This window comes from Megalops cyprinoides, chromosome 20 (assembly GCF_013368585.1).
Source record: "Megalops cyprinoides isolate fMegCyp1 chromosome 20, fMegCyp1.pri, whole genome shotgun sequence".
Taxonomy (NCBI): Eukaryota; Metazoa; Chordata; class Actinopteri; order Elopiformes; family Megalopidae; genus Megalops; species Megalops cyprinoides.
The window spans coordinates 27332501-27355250 of record NC_050602.1 but is presented as its reverse complement, the minus strand read 5'-3'; the positions used below and the strand labels follow the sequence as shown (position 1 = coordinate 27355250).

The following is a 22750-nucleotide window of genomic DNA, read 5'->3' as shown; positions in this document are numbered from 1 at the left end:
CCATCCGGTGTAACCGGAACTCTAATTCCCAGAAGCGAATGCGCAGAGCTGCCGCTGATCTCCGGTCAGTTCGGCGAGAACGCTGCTGCCCGTCTCTGCTCACTATGGCAGGATGAAGTTTCGGTAACGGGCAAAACATCTTGTAACATGTGACCGTTCGCATTGTTTTTTTTCGTCGGAAAAGGAGACCGCAATGGAACAAGATGAAAAAGTTCATTGCCTATAAACAAAATCCTGAACACGGCAATTTCAACTCGGGCTGCATTTCTCGTTTAAAGCGGGCTATAAATTAGAGTATAGTATAGGTATAAAGTATGAAGTATAGGTTTCTCTGAATGAAACTTTCTGGTTGATTTTGCATTCAAATGTGAATCGTAAAAAAGCTTCAAAGCTGTTCTGCTTACAAATAAGTGAGTGAATTCAATGTCAAAATCTTAGTGGATTGCAGGCTCAGTTGTGATGTATCATGTATGCAAGAATATTGTTTGTTGGAAAATTCATGAATGTGATGTGAAATGCTTGTTTCTTTTGCAATTTATCCAAGTATCCATGTTTTGGATAGATATGACACACAAATTTGTTTTGTTAATGTTTTTCAAAAAAAAAAGAAAAGACAAAAGCATAAAGGAAGAGATTATGCATGCTTTATTGATACTACAGAGAACAGGAGAGAAAAACTCCAACACAGAGCATCTCCTGACAGTAGCCACCCAGTCTCATCTGTGAAATCAACAGGCATAAATAAAAGTCACATTTACAAACAGCCTGAGGGGGGAGCTGTCCCTCTCACTTGCGATACCAGATCTTCATTTTCTTCTCGCGCTTGATCTTCTTCTGCAGCTGCAGAGTGCCGTACAGAAGGGCCTCCGCGGTGGGCGGGCAGCCTGCGGGCAGAGAGAGACAGCTTACACTCACACACAACACAAACCTAACCCTCACACACAACACAAACCTAACCCTCACACACAACACAAACCTAACCCTAACCCGCTTACACTCGCACACAACACAAACCTAACCCTAACCCGCTTACACTCACACACAACACAAACCTAACCCTCACACACAACACAAACCTAACCCTCACACACAACACAAACCTAACCCTAACCCGCTTACACTCACACACAACACAAACCTAACCCTCACACACAACACAAACCTAACCCTCACACACAACACAAACCTAGCCCTCACACACAACACAAACCTAACCCTCACACACAACACAAACCTAACCCTAACCCGCTTACACTCGCACACAACACAAACCTAACCCTAACCCGCTTACACTCGCACACAACACAAACCTAACCCTAACCCGCTTACACTCACACACAACACAAACCTAACCCTCACACACAACACAAACCTAACCCTCACACACAACACAAACCTAACCCTAACCCGCTTACACTCGCACACAACACAAACCTAACCCTCACACACAACACAAACCTAACCCTAACCCGCTTACACTCACACACAACACAAACCTAACCCTCACACACAACACAAACCTAACCCTCACACACAACACAAACCTAACCCTAACCCGCTTACACTCGCACACAACACAAACCTAACCCTCACACACAACACAAACCTAACCCTGACCCGCTTACACTCACACACAACACAAACCTAACCCTCACACACAACACAAACCTAACCCTCACACACAACACAAACCTAACCCTAACCCGCTTACACTCGCACACAACACAAACCTAACCCTCACACACAACACAAACCTAACCCTCACACACAACACAAACCTAACCCTCACACACAACACAAACCTAACCCTAACCCGCTTACACTCACACACAACACAAACCTAACCCTCACACACAACACAAACCTAACCCTCACACACAACACAAACCTAACCCTAACCCGCTTACACTCACACACAACACAAACCTAACCCTCACACACAACACAAACCTAACCCTCACACACAACACAAACCTAACCCTCACACACAACCTAACCCTCACACACAACACAAACCTAACCCTCACACACAACCTAACCCTCACACACAACACAAACCTAACCCTCACACACAACACAAACCTAACCCTCACACACAACACAAACCTAACCCTCACACACAACACAAACCTAACCCTCACACACAACACAAACCTAACCCTCACACACACAACACAAACCTAACCCTAACCACCTTACACTCACACCCAACACAAAACTAACCCTAACCCACTTACACTCACACACAACACAAACCTAACACAAACACCATTTCTCACTCTACAGGGGCTCACTGGCATGTACCAGAGCATGACTTCAGTTTGAACGCTTCAGTGAGGCACGAGTGTGGTGCAGTGGTAATGGGGCTGGATTTATGGATGGGCAACTGCTGTTGTACCATTGAGCTAGATACTTACCCTGGACTGCATCAGTCAATGTAAAACATAATGCAAGTAAATACATATGAACAAAATGTGTGATATTGCTTGCTTCTTGGCTAAAATTTTCCCTTTTCCCTTTTCCAAGTACTTGGAATTGTCATGTTATAAAATGAACACCGTCTTACCTGGAACGTATATGTCTACAGGTACGATGCGATCACAGCCTCGGACCACAGCGTAGGAGTAGTGGTAGTACCCCCCACCATTTGCACAGCTGCAAGAAATACAGTACATCAAACCACCACCAGGGTGCGCACACACCAGACTCTCACTGAGCATCTGCTCTTTTTGCACACTGTTTTTGTAACCTTTTGCAAGCACCAAACTCATTCAGCTTTTCAAATAAAGCATGATTACATTGAAAATGGGACTTAGTTTGAAAACCTTTAAATAAATGTTCTCAAAAAATGTAAAAGGGTATGTTTTTAATCAGAGTTCACAAATCTGTTTATTAGAAAAACATTTATTTTATACCATACCTTCCCATTGAAATCACATATCTGGGCTCTGGCATCTGGTCATAAACCTGAATGAAAACAGACAGACATCCAGTAAATATGAAAATGAAATAAAGCACACTACATCTATTTAATGTATCAGTTAAACAAACTTCCCATGATTGTGTGTCAATATTTTATATTCATAGATTCTTAAGGATTGGAGAAAAAAACATCACCAAGACCAAGAAAGAAGCAAGAGACCAACAAAGAAGATATGTCATATATTCTGGGATTTTTATGAACATCAGCAAAATAAACATTTCAGCTCCACATGCTGGACACCGCGAGCAGAAGAACAGAGGCGCCACCTTGCGGAGGGCGGGGGCCATCTTGTTAGTGAGGGTCCCAGCAACGATCATCACGTCAGCCTGTCGGGGGCTGGCGCGGAACACCACGCCGAAACGATCCATGTCGTAACGAGGGGCGGCCATGTGCATCATCTCCACAGCACAGCACGCCAGGCCGAACGTCATGGGCCACAGAGAGCTCTGAGGGAAGGACATACACGCACACACACACACACACGCGCACGCACACATACATTTATCCATAAATTACTCCTACCCTCTCACAGCCAAGCATTGGCCATTTCCAAAACTACTGTTCCTGCTTAGCTTTTAATCTCTTAATCACATCTGACAGAACAAACCAAATGGACTTTGACACCGGTGTCTAGCTGTGACAGAGAGATGAAAATGAAAGGGTGGAGACAGTGTGAAGTGCTGAGAGTCTCTGTCCCACACGCAGCAGCCGCCCTGAGCGGTGGTCACCCAGCCCTTACCCTGCGGGCCCAGTTCACCAGGTCGTCCAATTTGGTGATGACGTACTCGCCCTTATTGCTGGGCAGCGCCGAGGCCTTGGCAGCCACTGCGGTGCTCTTCTCTCTGACGGGAACCAGGCTGCACACAGGGGAGGATAAGCAGTTAGCCACAGCAGAACACTGCAGATACTCTGTTACTCTGCCATAAGCGCTGTCAGAATCATTCAAGGGTGACTTTCAATATATAAAGACAACTACAGTGGGCACAGGGTTGACTCCTGAACTGTGTACACTGAAACTAATAAAAAATCACACAACTTTCAAACTGATTGCTTACCTGTTGGAATTCTCATTTTTGGTGCTCTGATGCAGACCCTGAGTTTGAGTGCTGCTTACCAGGCTGGGTCTGTGTGGTAACAGAAGAGATGGTAAAGAATCAAAATACAGCCTGTGCTGACCGATATTTCTGACTTCTAGTTTAAGTATTAAAGACAATAAGAACAGTAGCACCGCTTAGGAACACTCACATGTGTCAAGCACTCGGTAACAACAGTGCTAGCTGGCTGCTTTAGTTGGCATGTTGCTGCCAGAGTATTAAAGTTTCTCCGTAAGAATAAACTATACAGAAAACATTACACACTATTCGAAAGAAACAATATAAGATTATTTCCTACCCAAGTTACAATTTTTCTTCTGCAATAGATGTACTATTATATTTATGATTTCCTATTATATTTATAAGTTCTTGGCACTGTCCTTATTTAACTCTGGTTACGCTCAAACTTATAGTAATACATTGACACCAGGACTCACAGTAGATAAACGGTAGCTTGCGTCGTCTTTACCTATCAGGTAAACTAACTACAGAAGCGCAGCGCTCATCGGTGACGCTGCAGACCGGGTGTGATTACAGCATGGGCGCCAGGGCATCATTGTGCCCTCAATCCATTTCATAAGGCGATTAAACACTATTTACCTGAAGGAAAAGGATCCAAAGCGGCCCAGGCGAGGACCTGTGGACACAATTAAAATGTACGTGAGGCGAGACTGTACAACAAAGTTGTGCAAACTTGTTAAAACCCTACTACCAAATAACAGCAAATCTAATTAATCTCACATATGGAAGCACTAGTCTGATATCTAGCCTTTAGCAAGTCTTTCCTTTCAGCTGAGTCGCAGCTGGCTAACTACGTAACACAAGGTCAGACAACTACCGATCAGTTATGACCATAAAAGTTTACAGATCAACAGCCAACAAAGCATATCATACTCCAATCAATTTATAACGGCACTAGATGTATAGTTAGTTATCTTTAAAAGTCAAATGGTGGTATAAGAATATAAACAGTACTCCAGGCAAAACATTACGCACCGACCAACGCCGCCATCTTGAAAAGGAATATTATTGAAAACTTCCGGTGCGGGATCTGCCGGTTCCCTTTTGCGCTTCCGAGTCGCTCACTTCTGAAAGAGGTGCCGTGGGTGTTTCAAGTGTAGAAAAATGCAGAATATTTGCGTAGATACCTTAAAACCTACACATGCGATGTACATGCATATCAAGATCAGATCATACAACCCTATCTTAGATCAGTTATCGAAGGCAGAAAGAAATTCCAGGACTTAAATAATAGTACTAGACGACACGATCAGTTTCAGCAGCCGTCGTAATGCAGTTATAATATTATTGTATCAATTTTAACAGGTTACACCGCAAACACATTGTGGTAGTGGCCCAGAGGAAATTAGTTTGCAATGTAGCCAATGAAACTGGCCTTCAAAGGTGCAGTGGGTAGCTGAATACTCTACTGTACTGCCGTACAAAACAAACTATGCCTTCAGCTAAACATAATGACTGAATGAGCGGGGGTGTCCTCTTAGGGCTTTATTAAGTGTACCCAAATGAGTGGATTTTGCACCATTATCCATAGAAAATGAATTGTGTCACTGAGGATTGAAGAACTTTATCTGTGAATGCAGATGCTCTAATATGAACCAGTGTTAAAACAGTTTCATGTCATAGCCTACAGAAAGAACACAGAGATGAGTCTTGAATCCAAAACGTTTAATGGCTGCCAGGCATTTAAATATCTCTGATAAAATTTCACTTTAAAAGGCAACTATTCTATAGTAACAAAAACGAGGACAATGGGTGATTTAAAATAAAATCTGCCACAAACCCACATTTAATGACATGAAAGTAACTCAAATACCCATTCTTAAAGAGTATGTGACTGTACATTGGGGTACATTCGGGAACATGACATCGTGCCCAATGCAACATACTATGAAGTCACAAAAGTAAGTGGGGGAAGAAAAGATTGGTTCATGGTGGGGGAGGGGGGGCAATAGACCAGTAATAGACAGCTTTGTGGCTTTTGTATTACAATTCAGCAGCAACACCAAACACATTATACAAACACACATCAACATAAAACATGAATAAATTAGCAAAGATTACGGGGTAACATCACAAATGCGTACAAGTTTATAGGAATTCATTGTGTAATTCATCTCTTGCTAAAGTCTGAGCACTATTCTATTAAATATAATGTATCCTCCAATTCATTGCGAAACTTTTGGTACAGCTACAGAACATTTTATTCAAGCTCTCAAGGACTTTGAACCAGCGAGTCCATCCAAAATATAGTGCAAAGAGAACATTCACTCTCCATTGAACAGAAGGGCTATCTGAGGCTCCTGCCAGCCATCCGCATCAGTGTTGATCAGGTTTCACTAAGACTGGCGCAGTGTGATCAGGGTGCATTTGCATGCGCAGTCAGATGTGGGCGTGTCGTTAAGGAAGGCTACGCCCCAGTCTTCAGATGCGGGCGTGTCGTTAAGGAAGGCTACGCCCCAGTCTTCAGATGCGGGCGTGTCGTTAAGGAAGGTTACGCCTCAGTCTTCAGACAGCAGACGGTGTAAATGGTCTGTCCTCCTCTTCAGTAACTGCCGAAAATCATCCTACAAAAACAACAAAAGAGTCAAATCCCCATTCAGAAAAAAACAAATGAGCAGAAAAGACCACTTCATTATCTCTCAAACCTGGTCCTGGTGAATAACAATCATTGCTGGTTTTATGTCCACGCAGGCTTTCATCTGGTACTGATAGCCACTGTGATATTGTTAGCTTACCGCCTCAGTAAGTTTCTCCAGGTATGGGATCAGCTTTAGCAGCTCCTTGTCATCCTTATCTCCAACCCAGCTCTGAATGGGAATCACATTCATCAGCTGCAGGGAAACAGAAATCAGAGAGCTCAACCTCCATGCCAGTTCATTTCAGACTAACACCGTTATCCTAAAGACCAGACGGTTGCAGAAGAGGCTTTGGAATTAAACATACGTGATAAGGGAAGGTGTGTGGAGCGTTGTCTAGGACCACGGTCTTGGCCAGATCCCTTTCCAACAAGCCCAGGTCCTTAACGTAGTGGCCAAGAATACAGAAACAGTCCTCCTGATACAGGCGATGTCTTCAGAGAGATGAAAGGAGCATTAGAAAATTGAAGGTTAGCATGCCTTAGAAGGGCTGGAGTCAAGACACGACCTTGTTTTAAAGGGTAAACACTTTTGTCTTTAAAATTGCCATCAGCTGGCTACTTAAACGTTTTGACCATGTAGGGTACAGGTCTCAGCGGGATTTTGATGATGGTGGAAAGCAAACAAATAAAGAGCAGTTACAGAACACCCCCCCCACCTGAACATGTTCTTCTGGGGGTCCAACATGTCCAAGATCTTCTCTGCATATTCTTTCTTGGCAGAAGTATAAACAAACATCTAAAAAAAAAAAAAGTTGAGACACTCAGGACATATGAATCATTAGAAGATGGGTGGAAGCCTGTGGTTAACTGTCCCCAATGTTCTAAATACTGAAAAGATTCTGTGTAGTTATTTTTTATTCTAATGAGGTAAACTGATACACTCCTTCTGTTTCATCCCTTGTAAAAATGACCCAGCATTCCACTCCAAAAGGAGCAGTGCTATTTATTAGTGACAATTGCTGCATGTCAAAAACACCCACGTGGAGAAACATAGAAAGAACTCGTTATATAAGTACAATAGCCCGGTCAGTGCTATAGAAACGTTTGTCTACAGAGGGCAGGGTTCCCAAGTTTCCTTTTACCAGTTCATTGTAATGTCAAGTAACATCTGACAGCTGATCCAAAACCAACACAAAAGAGCAGGGCCTTTGAACTGCTGTCTGTTCTGAAATACTGTCCGTACTCACCACATCATCAATGAAGAGTATTAACGACTACCTGCGACTACGACAGACTGATATCGGGTGGGGTGGGGGGGCACAGGTACAGTGGGAGCTGAGCTGCTACACCAGTACAAAGGCAGAGGGAACACCGGCCTCTGCACCAGGTCTGCTATCACCATTAAACCTTCTGCTGAGATGGGACAGCTGATCATAAAAAAGAGCAAAGGGAAAAAGAAACTTACCTCAAAGCTCTTTGACATTCTTTGCAAAAACTCTTTGACATGGGGTCTCAGGATGACGTACACCTGTAACATGAAGCAGCCAAATTATGACCATTCTGACCACTTAGTGAAATCTAATAATGTAATGTCAGTCTCAAAGATTACAGAGAGGCACTTTGAGTAGCACACCATGATAAAATTTATCCTTATGCTTATATGTATCATTGTTTTATTCCATCTCATTGTAAGATGTGACATTTGGCATTTTTGAAGACACGTTTCAGTTGAGAGGAAAACAAGAACTGGACCGGAAGGAGAAGGAAACATGCCTAAGAAAACCAAAAGAGAAGGTCTCAATTCACTTACTTTGTATTTATGATCTTGAAAGCACGTGTGAAAGGTGTATTCTGCGTTCTCGATTACGCTGAGTGAGCTGAACACTAGCGTCTCGTCCTGCAGCACCAAGAACGAAAGGTACAGGAAAAACATCAGCATTATCCAGCACATCCGCAGGGAGAGGACAGGTATTTGCAATCAAGCGCTCCATTACAATACTACGCAAGGGGAAACATTGATGTCTATGGTGAAGCATCTACCTCACCCAGACATACAGACGACTCTGACTCTTAGATTGTGGGCTAAGTGACGAAAGAGGAAATGCAGACCCAGTGTGCAGCTTCTGCTCTCCCGAAAGCTGAGACTCACCAGGTCCAAAACGAGCGTGGCGGCAGGGGTGCTGCGGGTCTTCACTGGGATGTCCCGCACGCTCGGCCTGCACTGCTGCGAATGCGACGGGATGTTCTTGATGAAAGTGTAACTGGGAGGACACAAGCAGGGACAAAATATCAGAGGCGGGGCCTGGAACCGGACACCTGCAGGTACCCGTCGGCCCGCAAGCCAGCAAGCACTGACATGAAGGCCACATTTCTATGCTTCGTTTTGCTTTTATTACACTCATGACTAAACATCAATAGCTTCATCTGCAAATGTTGCATTGAACCAAAGGGAGACTCACGGGTTGAAAACTTCATCATTGGTCTCTTCGTCTGACAGAGGGCTGAGGGAGTGATAGCCAAACACACACTCCTCAGGACACATCAGCTCGTACCCCGGCGATTTCACACCTGCACAGAGGGAGAAATGCAAAAACACACTCATCACCGTCCTTTAAAAATGCGTCTGACTGTAATTGTTTATTGGCTCTTTATACAGGGAACAATCTGTGTATTATTACCCTAATATCCCTAAATTCTGTGACAGTTTCTCCGCAGTGTATCTTTAACTAGCTGACCGTATGAGCTGAATCAGGATTCGTCGAGCTGAACTTGAGGCATAGCACCACGTGCTGCTCGCCAGAAATAAAACGCAAACTGTTCCCTTAAAGGAGCGTCAGATTAAGGAGAGACAGCATAAGGATGTGTTCTTATGCACCAAGGCCGTGTTACTGCACTCACCAGCCCCTTTTGTGGGCGTCAGGTAGTGAATGACAGGGGAGTAGAGGTTGCGAACAGCAGGGTTTGGGGACAGAGTGTTACAGTCCTCCCGAAAATGCACCCTGGGGTGTCGGGCACGAACAGGAGTCTTGAAGTCCACATCTATTAGGGAAAAGTAGAAACAAAACCACACCACCCAAAGTGAATTTTGGTCAGAAGACAGACGGCGTATAAGATACAATACGCTTTAACTAATACAGGACTAATACAAGTGACGGCCATTATTCAATGTAACTTACAGTAGAATTTTAGATATCAATCAGTAAAACTGTACTCACTACAGAAATTAAACAGAGCAATAGAGCTAAGGGAGTACTCCCCAGACTATTCCAACAGAAAGCTCGCTTCCTTAACCAGCACTCTGACTCACCATGATCTGTACCTTCCCCCTTCTCTGAAGCCACAGCCCTCCTCCTGGTTCGCGTCTGGATTTTGGGAGACTTGGCAGCGGTAGGATTGTCCTCATCATCAGAGAACTGCAAAGAGCGCTCCAGAACCACCTCTTTCTTGCTCTGCACACAGAAGCGCCACAGAGGTTAGCAGACAAGTAACTGAGCATTAGATGAGTTGGACTGCAACTTCTATTTCCTTAACTCGACTAGCTTGGTAAGCCTTTAACTTCATTTTGCACTACTTCCTATGAAAACAAAGATCATTTATACCAGCGGTTCTTAAATGGACTATATGGAATACGATGGAGCCTCTACCCAGAAATATTCACAAAAGCACATATACAGTACACAAACACGGTGGTTTAATTTGCATGGAAAGCAGTATCTAATGCACAAAAAGGAAATTAATTTAGTCAAGCTGTGTGGACGAGTCGTGTCTGAGGCACGGTTTTCATTAAATCTGCGGATCTGCTGAATTTCTTTATATTTCACTATGCATTAATGCCATTTTCTCATGCCCACCTAACATCGCGCAACAATAATTGAATAATATCATAATCACTTGTCTGGGACGAAAAACTACAATAAACTCTGAAGACTAATTTTTTACCTAAAAATCGCTATGACAATGTAAACAAAGCGTTGTTAAGAAGCCATAACATGGAGACGTTACCCGACCACGCAGGGCAGCATCGCGTGTGACTCGAACGGTGCACTTATTAAAACAATGCCTTAATAACATTACATCATCAGCAGGAATCACAGATAGAGCCGCTAGCTAACGTTAGCCAGCCAAACCCCAGTCCCCACAGCGGTCTGCGACGTTCAGTATAATCCGATATGCGTTAGCTGCCCTCCTCCAGTGAAGGTAGCCTGGCGTCGCACGGTTCCACTCTATAGCTGTTTTTCAAGACAACCTGGTTGTCGTTTGACCCCCAAACTGACGCTAATGACCCCAACGAATATCAAAACATTTTATTTTGGCAGAAACATTTTAACGTTTAATTTAGCTTAGTAAGCCTTTGTAGGCATGGTAGCCGGTTTGCTTGTTAGCCTAGGCTAGCCAGCAAACGTTGAAACAGAAAACAGGCCTATCCTGCTAATCCCAGCTAGCAAGTTAGCAAACTACCCAGATTAACTACATCACATCATGGCGGGCACCCAGAGAAAGCTCCTGGGTGTTTCGTTGGATAAAACAAAGCCGGGGCCGCACAGCCTGGGCCTTACCGCTGCCCGTGTTCGCACCGCGGAGCGCGGCCGGAGGTTGCGCGGAGTGGCGGCGGCCTCCGTCGGCGGACGAGCGAGAGACCTCCGAGAGCGAAGTATCATTTTTAGCGTACAAAATATCGTTAGCAACTCAGCTAACGAGCCAACGACAACTTAGAATTAAATGTCAACAAGGAAGCTAGCTGACAGTTGTAACTAAGAGGCAGTGAAATGCCGCAGCCGCTCGCTTATCCTGCTCGGCCTGGCGTCTGTTTTGGTTTGATAGTTTAAATCTACCGCTGCTGGGAATGACGTCACTGCCGCGTCCTGGTTGGACGGCGCTGCACGTCGCGATCGTATGACGTATGATCGCATGATGCCGTTGCGTCATAGGTTTAAATTAAAGCCGCTAAACGGACCGAGACGTGGAGCGTAGAAAGCTTTAGCTCAGATCCCGATCAGGTGAAATCACTGCTGCGCAGAAACAGCTGAAACACAGAGTTTATAGCCGTGCGTGAGATACACACTGCAGACGGCATCGAAATGCGCAGCGTTCGTTAGCTGGACGCGCAGTCGCCGCTTGTCTGCGCAGCCGCTGGGTTGTTTACATCTTACCTGTTGAGTGTCACTTCACAGGAGCTGCATGTCAACTGACTGTCATGTAGTCAGCATCCTTCAGAAATAATTTGGGCAATTTTCACTTTCTTTCACATGTTTTAGAGGAGAAAGGATTACTTTTGATAGCTAGCTAGCCATTCATTTTATTTTTAGCTAGTCGGCTAAGATGATGACATGGTAAAAATGTACTGCATCCCCGTCTTGATCCGTAAAGATCCAACATTTATAAACTATGAAGGCATTAATAAACTCCAACCCCTGGCAGACAATGAACATGGCATCTATCTAACTCACAATGAGTACAATCAAAAGTAGATCTGCTCTTCAATTTTTGGTATCAATGTGAATTTACGTTACACAATTTGGGTCATATTACCTGACACAAACCGAAAAAGCATTAATACAAAGCAATCCTGCTCAGTATTTCCTTAATTTTTCTGGTTGAAAAAAATAAATGTAATACTTCATTTGCCAGACTATACCTGAATGACACAATGGAAAGTCTGTCTCATGGTTGGATGAAATTAAAGTTGTGCTACGTGGACTTTGTGTTTTGTATGAAAGAGTGAAGACTATGAACAGAAATAACCAAGTAAACTCGTAAAACTTGCATAGTTTAAATTGTATGATGGAATTTTCAAAATGCAAAATACTACTTTCTTCACATGAGGACAGAGCTGTGTTTCCCAGATGACCCCCATTTCTCAGATACATATTCAGAGCTCAATATGTATATTTTTAATTTAAAAAAAAAAAATTAAATTATTTTTAATATTTTTTATTTTCCCAGTCTGAGAGTGCAGAAACAAAAGTGATCACATTTTCACCGTTGGAGTAAATCTCATGTGGAGATACCAGCCAGAAAGAGGAAGTAATAGCAGCACTCCATTTTCTTAATGCGCTTCAGTCTTTATTTTAAACAGCTGATTGACTTAATACCCCTGTGTTGAATACACAGTGTATGATAGGTAGAAAATGTAAACATTCAAAAAGCATTTTTTCTTAAGATTTTCTTTATTAGTTAAAAACCAATAATATCTTAACATTTTTAAAAACCCATGAGTTATGTTCTATGCACTAGTAAAGAAAGCAAGACATGGTAAAAAAAAAATGAAACCCACACTTCTGCAGAGGTTGTACAATGAGATCTTTTCATTCTGAAAAATGAGAGTGTCATAAATCACAGTTCTGGTGAAACCTTCAGAAAGCCAGAGGAAGGGTGGGAGCTCTGAGAAACAGGAGTCATGTTAACCTTTCTGTTTAAATACAACTTGCATTTTCAACAATGGAGACAACAGGGTAGCCTTCCCTTAGGTATCAATTTCACATTCACTGTCTTTTTGGCTGCAACCATTTTACATTGTTCCCTCTAAACTGTTGAATTATGCTGAATATTGTTTTAAAGCAGACATTTGTGTAATTAAAAAATGACACATTGTTGATTAATAAGGCAGGGGTAGTTCTTTAGCCCCCATATATTTCAAAAGAAGCCAGGAAGTTGTGTTGTAGTCTCAAAATACCACAGCCAAATGATCTGGGGGATGCAGTTGTGACCTGCTGATAAGATACTGATCTACAACTTACTGGATAGAGGGCTTATGCCATATTTAATTCAGACAGGCCACTTTGAGACTTATTGTTCATGTGCATTATTATGTAACTCACTATTAAGAATTTGTTTTTAGTCTTTATTATATGAGATCCATGACAAAGAGGATATGACGGGTAACAATCATTATGAAGTTCGGTAAGGCTGTGGAAATTGACATAGGAGATTAGCAGTGCTAGAGTCTCAGAAGATAGAAACCTGTAGCAAGACCACAGAGTCCAGAAGCCAGCCCCCCTTCCAGTTCAGAACTGCAGGTCAGCCACAGTACACCCCACCCAGAACATTTCAGGCAACTTCCTGCTAGGCCTAAGCTCATGCAATGGAACATTCAATTAGAACACAAGTACAAAAACAAGAATACAGGTACAATATACATCTGTCAATGGCTGTAGTTTGCTGTAGGTTGAGGTGATTGTTTCCTTTCCACATTAACTGTAAAAATGAGAAGTGCTACATGAGACACAGAAAGTGAAAATGTGATAATGTAAACCCATTCACATACACATGCATACACACACACACACACACACACACACACACATACAAACTGTAACCTGTGAATTATGTTGAATGAATCCATAAAACTGGAGGTAGAAGTGTATTTCCTGAGAAGCCTCATCTGTGTGCTCATTCTCATACTGAAACAATGCCGTATACAAAAGGATTCAAGCTCCTCATGCACTCTGTATTTAGATCTTTTAAATCCATGGTTACTTGCTCTAAAAATAAGTAATCATTGCTGGGTTAACACAGTGTGTTCAAACTAAAAGAATACATCAAAGAACTCTGATACAATGTTCGTAAAGCATGATACATAATATTACATACATGGGTGACAGAGTTGTACACACAGCAGTCTGTGGTGCCACAGTGCTGAGTTTGGGAGCCAAACCCTCAGCTTTCACAAGAACCCTCAACAGTATAGAGCTATCAAATTCTGCATGAGACAACACAGAAAAAATTGAAAGCAAATGTTCAGAAATGTGTCAACCTTAAGACTTATTATAGGATGAAGATGCATCATTTTTGATTAATAACATGATGCGCTGTGATTCATGTGCACACAAGTTAGCTAGCTTATACTGTCTTACCGCTTATCAAGCTAGCTACAGATTCATTTCAACGGTCTATTCTTCCACTGTCACTCACAAGATCTGTAGATTCAGACATGAACACGCTAGGCAGAATGACTGTCTGCTGTTCAAGCCGGCGGCTGTTAGTGCCATTTTTTTTTTTGCGCTGTGATTACATGGAAGTGATTCAACTTTAAAACACCCACTTCCTGTCCCTCACTAAGTTGCCATGACTTCAGTGTCCCCTCGAGGGTCTCGGTGCACCAATGAATGGCAAGCACTGCAATTTACTGTGTTGTGTGTACAAGACTTAAGGCATCCAGTAATTATCATACATTCTTTTTTAAATATAAGTCATTTAAAAGTCTTCACACCAAGCTTGAATGTCCCAGCAATATACAATCTACTTGATCTGATTACATACAGTCATCTTAATGCATCTTCCAAAAAGTGTCAGGACTTCCTCCCTTGAGGCTCCTTCAGTGGACACCTTTGAATGGCCGCAGACAAAAACCAAGGCTAGTTTCTTACATGAAAAAGTCCACAGTCTGTCGATTACAATAAGAAACATTATTTTTTACTGATGCCCATTCCATTTCAGGAAACTGCAGCTTTTTGGATTGCCCACTGATCTGGATAATCATGAAATAATGGGAATTTTTTCATCTGCATATTTCTGTTGCTCCACTGTGACCACAGTCCAACTGCAGCTGTAGTGACAGCTTATGGCAGTTTTTTAATACAAAATCAAACCATATATATAGTATAAATTTCAAATACAGCACACAAAGATCATCATCCAAGGCTAAGTAACTGCGGGTAGGTTCTGATTGGAGAGGCTAGAAACTGCAGTATCAAAAACAGGTGTTCAGACCCCACTATGCCCTGTAAAAAGGACAGCATCACCACCCTGCCGGACTGTGGTACTGTGTACCCTGCCCCATGCCGCCCCCTGCTGGCGACACGCAGCCAGAGCCTTTGGCATAGTCATGACAGGAGTCAAAATGACAAGTTTAAAAACAAGATGACTTTTCACAGTGACTCAAAGATTTGTTTGTTTTTGTTTTTTTAAAGATACATTATTTCACAAAGGGAGAAATACAGACAGATGAATGTCTTTGATCAGTTGCCTCTTCTGATGCCAGAATGTGGTTAATGCCATGTGTGAGTTCATGAGGTTATAGGGATTCAGGCCTGCTCTATCTCCACATTTTCATACCAGACAGACAAAATGCCTGAAAATCAGTAGAATAAAGTAACTCCAATATCAGTGTTACAGTGCACAGAAAATCTACTCTCCACCGAAGCTTGTTGCCATGGCGCACAGTAATGGCCGTCATTCAAAAAAAAATGGGCCATCTGACAAGGGTGCAAATGTGAGCAAGACAAAGCCAGGATATGAGCAATTAAAAAAACAAATGCAAGAGATAAAAGGAGCATTGAAAGAGTACAAGGAAGTCTGCAATAATTCATGAATATACCCAGTCATTATTATAAAATAAACATGCCCTTATTTATGCCTTTAACTTTATAACACTCCATAAAGAGTATGAAGTGTGATGATATAGACGTGAGGAAAACTCAATGTTTTCCAAGCTCTGTACAGTAGCTTTTACTTCTGCAAGCACATGAGAAACGTACTTCCATTCAGTGAGGTAGAAAAATGGCTTTCTTTAGAATAAAAGTCTACAAGACATAAGGCTTTCGCTGTGAGGTATTTTACATTTAAAATCTTCAGATAAAAAGACCTTTCCCCAAGAGCGCATTGTACTTGTCTGATGAGCTTTGTTTTGTTTGGAGTGAGGACAGAGCTTTGGACTTTGTACAGTTCCTTAGTAATAAAAATGAAAAGTACTACACAGCAAGTTTCACCTTGGAAAACCCTGCAAAATACACAAATCCATTTTTAAAAACAACACAATTGACCAGAAAATTGATTGGTTGAGTGGGGTCACTTTACCAATATGTCATGACCTGTGTCTCCCTCTCCCATGAGACTGTAATATTACTGTGTGCATAGGACAACCTTTAAAAGGGCAGTCCGGTCGAAGGCTCGGTATTCTTTGCCCAATGTGACCAGGATGAAAATGACAAGGGCAAAGGAAAGTGACAGTTGGTCAAAACAACACACCGAATGACGGAGGAAAGGATAAAAACACTACAGCTGCCCGGCTGGCACTGCAGGGCCTTTAGGTGTCTTTGGCTCCTTGGGTTCACAGACCAAAACCACACAATTTGTCAAAAATCAAATGGTTGCTCTTTAGGGAGGTAATCTCTCTACGATGAAGAGAATTGGAGACATTAATGGGCCATCACAGGTTTTCTTTTGTTTCCCTGCCTAATCCCATTCTTTGATAGAAAAGGTATGGGAGAAACCCAACATGAAAGATTAACAAATCAATTCACTGACAAGGCAGTCACTTTGTTCTTTTTTGGAAAAGGTGGGATTGTGAAATTCTCACATTTTTTTGTCCTGAATTTCTACATTTCAGAATTTCATGCTGTGGGTAATGCTATTTGCCCTCACTTCCAAGGCCCGATGAGAGACTAAAATATGTATGCCTTCCTTACCGCCAAAACCCAAACCTTAAACCTCTGAGAACACTAATCTTTCAAAAAGACACGCCAAAACCCAGACTAATACTAATACAGACACAATTGTGTGATATGTAAAAAAGCCATAAACCCACGTTTACTCAATTTTGAAAACAGTATAAAACAATGTATGTAATCTAGAACTTGATTTTCTCAGCCCCTGCCACTATATCAATATTACTCCTACTTAAAGAGAGTTGATAATGTTTATAGTAATTAATATGTTTGCATAGTTAAATCATTACACTCCCAGCCCCTCAAGGCTGGGGGTGATTTCTGGAAGTTAGGCAGCAGAGTGCTGAGGTTAGGATGATCTGTGCATGTGGCCCACATGTGGACCACACACACAGACACACGCACGCGTACACACGCACACACACGCGCGCGCACACACACACACACACATACACCACAGTCCTCTGCCCCCACACCTGCGAACGGTACGCAACATACTGAAATAACCGAAAAATGTGCTCCACAAATATTACACAGAAATACAGACATGAATACATTATATTTTTATAGTTAATAAGTTTTCATAAAGCCAAATTGATTAGATCACAATACAAAATAAAAACATTTTCATCTCTAGGAACTGTGCATTTTGTCTGTAAGTGACTAGTGAACACCATTATCAAGAAAGGCTGTTAAGGCATTAACCCTTTATCATACTAGGCCAGTGATGTTGTCCAAAAATAGCTTTGGAAAAATACATTTTTCAAAGAATTTTCACAGACTGGATCTTTTATATACTTATCGTTTCTGCTTTTTAAAAATACCATTTGCATAAGGATTATTGTGTTAGAAGTTTTGCCTTGTGCCAGTTTGGCTGACAGTGCTTGCACTGCGTGGTTGGTGTGCAGAAACACCCAGGTAGACTTCAAGACTGGAGACGGACCGTGACACTGCGCGTCTCATATCAAATCCACCAGTGACCGCAGCAATATCAATGCTGAAAAGCAAGAATACACCTACAAGCACAAAAACATTCCTACGTGCCTATATGTAATTATGCTTCTGAAACGACTTTCCTTGATCATCTGCGTTTGATGAGGTATACTGTATTCAAATGTGTGGCATCAAACTTTCTATTAAGTGAGGGAAAAAAAGAGGACTGCATCTGTACATGCTCGGGAAAGAGGAAGGCCGGCATCCCTAACTTGAACTTCATTGGCAGCACAAACAATCATTCAGCTACATGTTGCCATGACAGCAGTACAGCCAATGGCTGAGGATGTGACACATGACATCATGCTAGAACCCTGGGATTTGGGAGGAGAGTTTCATGTCAGAACCGAGCTGCTTATTCATAGCGTACGAGTGCCTCTCTTTAACAGAAGACACAGTGTGTCTCTGCATTGGGCTCACACTGAGATGTTCATAATTTCACAAAAAGTTCAACTGTTTTCAACTATTTTCGCATAGTCCTACACACACAAGCTGCAATTTGTAGGTTTTTTCGGCAAAGCTGTACAAGGCACAGCACTTCAGCACTGAAAGGCACATATGCATGCACAGAGACTCGCACATGCTCACGAACTGTCCTCCTCTCCCTCTGCTCTACAGGACTGAACCCACACGCTCTCCGTTTCCCTGGGTGACTTTAACCGGGTTTCCTGAAGCACTACGGTCAGAATGGAACGACCTGAACTGAACCAGTGATTGCCAAGCCCTAATGACACCAGACTGCAGCTGAGGGAAAGAGTCCCAACACCTGAGACAAACCCGGACAACCCATCCAGGGTCAACTGTGCACATAACATGAGTCATAAGTTTCTTAAAACTTTCAATCATGCCTCTCTTGATGGGGTGGGGTGTGGGGACAGTGGCCGGGGGGCCTGCAGTTGGATCAGGTGACTGTGTCAGGTGATTGTGTGCGGCACAGAGACCAATGCGAGCTTAAAGAGGTCTTCAAACGAGGTCACAAGGGCACCTTGCTGTGCCTGCGGAAACAACAGACTTATAGCAAAAATTCTTAGAATAAAATAGAAGATATTTACACATTTCTTTTTTAAAACCCTAAATATATATATTTTTGTGTATGGTTAAAAATAATAACATTAATATAAGATTAAAATGAGTTTTTCCCTCTGTGAGGATAAGCTTCATTGTCTGTCAGCAGATAAACTGGAAATCAGGAAAACTGTAAACAGTGCATTATATTAAACTATTCATACTTTTTCTTCTGTTCTCAGGTAATCTGTCCTGGAGGAAATAAATTATTTATAGGATATGCATATATTATACTGGCTCCAATAGCTTTTAAAATCTATTTGGCTACTAAATAAGGAAGAAAACAAACAGATAAAAAACCAGTGGAAGGAGTGAGGTCCTGAGGTAATGTACTCCAGACGGCTCGCTTGTCTTCAGAACTGCTTCCTGTTATCTTTTGGCCTGTGCTGTACGGAAAATGAGGTTGCTTTTTGGCTGTAGTTGTCTTGTGGAGGTGGAGGTATGTGATTGCTATGACGACGTGTTGTTGGAGCAGGACGAGGTAGGTGTGAGGGGGGTGGGCTGAGACTTGCTGCTGCCAGGGGGGCAGGGCGGGGGGGCCTGGGCAAACAGCACACCTGCAGGAGGTAACCACAACAATCAATCACACCCCGTCCGGGTCACCCGGGAGGAGGTCCAGCTCTAACACGCAACACCCTGGTACAGATTACTGAGGTACATCTGGGGTGGCGGTTGTACCACATTACATTACATTCATTTAGCAGACATTCTTATCCAAAGTGACTTCCAGCACAAAAGAACATTAATATGGTACAGTGTGAATCTTGTGTGAATCTGAGAAGCTTGTAACCAAAAGGTTTATGGTTTGATTCCCAATGGGGCACTGCTACTGTACCCTTGGGAAAGGCACTCAACCCAATTGCCCCAGTATATATCCAGACGTACATATGGAAGTTATGTGAAACTGTAATCTTTATTAGTCACTCTGGATAAGAGCATTTGCTAAATGAAAATAATGTAGTGTAATGTGATGGGTCTGGAGCAGCTCCAGCATGAAGCCTCGTATGAGAGTCTGGCTGTGATTGGCTCACCGGTGTAGACCACTCCGTTGAGCTCCACCGACATGCTGATGCTGCTGGTGCCGTTGGTGGTGAGGTTGAGGGCGGAGTCCTGCCTGCCGTCTGCCAGGAAGACACAGAGGACACACCCCGTCACCCGTGTGCACTGTACCCCGGGATACATGTTTCCAGAAAACTCTACAAACGACTCAATGAAATGCTTGCAGAGTTACAAGTTTCAAGTTTAAAGATTGCACTTTAGACTACAGAGTAGCCCAGAGTAAACTTGTAATACTAATACTGAGGAAAAGAACTGGGTAACCACACACTGTGGCATCACAGCTTTTGTCAGAAAGTGCAGTCACAGAATGGGTCACCCTGTCTCATCTCAGATCAGACCATAAATAGAGAAAGAGAGGGTAACATTCTGAATGAGGTGCCATCATGGTCAGAGCGAGACTGTATCCACACTGTGCACGGTGCACCCCGCCCCCGCTGCCCCGCCCTGCCCCCTCACCCTGCCACACCCCCTGCCCCGCCCTGCCCCCTCACCCTGCCACACCCCCTGCCCCGCCCTGCCCCGCCCTGTCCCCTCACCCTGCCACACCCCCTGCCCCGCCCTGCCCCGCCCTGCCCCCTCACCCCGCCCCTGCTGCCCCGCCCTGCCCCCTCACCCTGGCTGCTGATGCGGACGCTCATGGGCATGTGCGCGGTCATGGCGAGCAGGTTGTGCTGCAGCGCCCTCTGCAGGAGGCGCTGCGGGTCCTCGGCCTGCAGGGCCATCTTCTTCTCCGGCGGCTCTCCGGACTCCAGCTTGTCCCGCAGCTGCTCCAGCGCAGCCACCTGCGCCACCATGGCGGCCTGCATCGCTGCAGCCTGCGCCACCGCCACCGAGTGCCCCGCCAACGCCGCCGGCATGCGGCTCGCCCCGGGCAGCGGCACGCCCCCGCCGTCCTCTGCACACAGACACACGCACACGCGCACACACACACACACGCGCGCACAGACACACGCACGCGCGCGCACACACACACACACGCACACAGACACACGCACACAGACACATGCACGCGCGCACACACGCGCACAGACACACGCACACACGCGCACGCGCGCACACACGCGCACACACGCGCACACGCACGCGCACACACACGCACACACGCGCACACACAGACACAGACACATGCACGCGCACACACACACGCACACAGACACACGCACACAGACACACGCACACAGACACACGCACGCGCGCGCACACACGCACACACACAGACACACACGCGCACACACAGACACACGTGCACGCACACACACACACAATGAAACACACCAAGGTGGCACTGATCAAGCATACACAACTGGGTATTTAGCACACAATCACATACGTAGATGTTCAGAGAAAGCAGACAAATTAGGAGACACCTCTTTAATTAAAGTGGACCTGCTGTTTCTTGCAATATTATTCTTTCTTACAAGAGTGTTTGAAGGAAACGAATAAAAGTGGACCATCATAAATCAGAGGAGGACTTTCAGAGCTCAAAAATCATATCAGTCCTCTACCAACAGCATCTAGCGCTCTGAGCAGAGAACTGCCAATGTGAGAAATAGGCCATTCACCTGAAACCCTCCATACCATACCTGCACCTTCCTATCTGTACAGATCTCACACTCCTCATGCAGCACCGTCCCCCCACCCCCCGCACCCCTGTACCCCCCGTCCCCCTCACCTTTCTTCATCCTCTGGATGGGGGCGATGGGGGATCCGTTGGTCCCCATGGCCATGCCCAGGCTGGGTGTGGAGAGTTTCGGGGAAGACAGCATGGTGGGCGTGCCATTGGGCGAGTAGGTGAACAGGCTGCTGCCAAAGCCCTGCCGACGCCCCTCCCTGCGGTTGCTGTCGATGGCGGCCTGCAGCTCGTCGGGGTTGCTGAGCCCTCTTTTATCACATTCGTAAGGGTATAGGTACTTCATGTATCTGTTGGAGAGGTCAGAGGTCACCGAGGGGGGTCATATACGAGGCGGGGTTTAGCCACCTCAGTGTAACAGAGCAGAAAGACACATGACAGATAGACATAAAGGTCTAAAACAGCAGTGACATATCATGCTATCATAACCTGCTTAAAACTCTGCTCTTAATACCTTTGCATTAAAGTGCAGATTATGCATCGTCCCTGTGCCCACATTTTACTGCAATACAATCTGGGAAATACATCAGGGTAAGTGCTAGTGATTAACTAATGGGACCTATTAAGCAAAGGAATAATTAATTCACACTAACAGCATACACACGGGCTCCTCAGGGTCTGAGTCTGACTCCACCATTTCATCCATTTACCTTGTCTATATTCTCATGCTCCTGTCAGTCCAGACATCTCACACATACTCCATTCATTCAGACAGCTCTCCAACAAACCTACTGCAGTAAGCAATCTCTCTTAAAGGGACTGCTGGGAGTATCCTGCCCGAGGCGATAACCCACAATCCTCCTGTGTCTCTGGGTATGAGCTGACACACTCACTGTGTCCTGAGGGTGAAGGCCGCGCTGGTGATGGAGGTGGGCAGGTTCAGTCCTTTGGTGATCTCTCTCCACAGCTTCTTGTTGATGACCTCCACCAGGCCGCCCTTCT

General features: G+C 44.1%; 3 protein-coding genes across 3 annotated transcripts in view; all 3 read right to left on the bottom strand.

Moving 5' to 3' along the window:
- Positions 1 to 638: 638 nt before the first annotated feature.
- On the bottom strand, positions 639 to 5127 carry ndufs7 (NADH:ubiquinone oxidoreductase core subunit S7). Its single transcript, XM_036554592.1, has 8 exons — positions 5074 to 5127; positions 4678 to 4714; positions 4039 to 4107; positions 3723 to 3840; positions 3250 to 3429; positions 2921 to 2967; positions 2567 to 2655; positions 639 to 884 (listed from the first exon to the last, which is right to left on the bottom strand). Exons 1-8 carry the CDS (start codon positions 5087 to 5089, stop codon positions 787 to 789), a joined length of 654 nt encoding a protein of 217 aa, XP_036410485.1. The 5' UTR covers positions 5090 to 5127; the 3' UTR covers positions 639 to 786.
- Positions 5128 to 6454: 1327 nt separating this feature from the next.
- LOC118795439 (CTD small phosphatase-like protein 3) lies at positions 6455 to 11334 on the bottom strand. Its single transcript, XM_036553901.1, has 11 exons — positions 11233 to 11334; positions 9996 to 10125; positions 9575 to 9715; positions 9136 to 9244; positions 8826 to 8937; positions 8487 to 8573; positions 8142 to 8204; positions 7393 to 7472; positions 7042 to 7168; positions 6834 to 6929; positions 6455 to 6662 (listed from the first exon to the last, which is right to left on the bottom strand). Exons 1-11 carry the CDS (start codon positions 11332 to 11334, stop codon positions 6597 to 6599), a joined length of 1113 nt encoding a protein of 370 aa, XP_036409794.1. The 3' UTR covers positions 6455 to 6596.
- A 7939-nt stretch (positions 11335 to 19273) lies between these two features.
- The window catches only part of LOC118795829 (AT-rich interactive domain-containing protein 3A-like), a 29807-nt gene continuing 26330 nt past the window's right edge, over positions 19274 to 22750 (bottom strand). The window contains exons 5-9 of the mRNA XM_036554575.1: positions 22642 to 22750; positions 21851 to 22098; positions 20792 to 21073; positions 20151 to 20240; positions 19274 to 19676 (exon numbers count right to left, since the gene is read on the bottom strand). The exon at positions 22642 to 22750 is cut by the window's right edge and continues 75 nt beyond it. Of these exons, the coding sequence (XP_036410468.1) occupies positions 19570 to 19676; positions 20151 to 20240; positions 20792 to 21073; positions 21851 to 22098; positions 22642 to 22750 (836 nt within the window). The 3' untranslated portion in view covers positions 19274 to 19569. The remainder of the gene's footprint in view (positions 19677 to 20150; positions 20241 to 20791; positions 21074 to 21850; positions 22099 to 22641) is intronic.

Bases quoted from the DNA above. Each gene is read 5' to 3' on its own strand.
- ndufs7 (XM_036554592.1), bottom strand. The intron at 3,841-4,038 runs GTAAGCAATCAG...CCCTGTGTGCAG, and splicing joins AAAAATGAGAATTCCAACAG to CCTGGTTCCCGTCAGAGAGA. The intron at 3,430-3,722 runs GTAAGGGCTGGG...TCCTTCCCTCAG, and splicing joins TGGTGAACTGGGCCCGCAGG to AGCTCTCTGTGGCCCATGAC.
- LOC118795439 (XM_036553901.1), bottom strand. From the start codon at position 11,334: ATGATACTTCGCTCTCGGAGGTCTCTCGCTCGTCCGCCGACGGAGGCC. The intron at 8,574-8,825 runs GTGAGTCTCAGC...TTGGTGCTGCAG, and splicing joins CCACGCTCGTTTTGGACCTG to GACGAGACGCTAGTGTTCAG. The intron at 6,930-7,041 runs GTATGTTTAATT...GTTTCCCTGCAG, and splicing joins CACACACCTTCCCTTATCAC to CTGATGAATGTGATTCCCAT.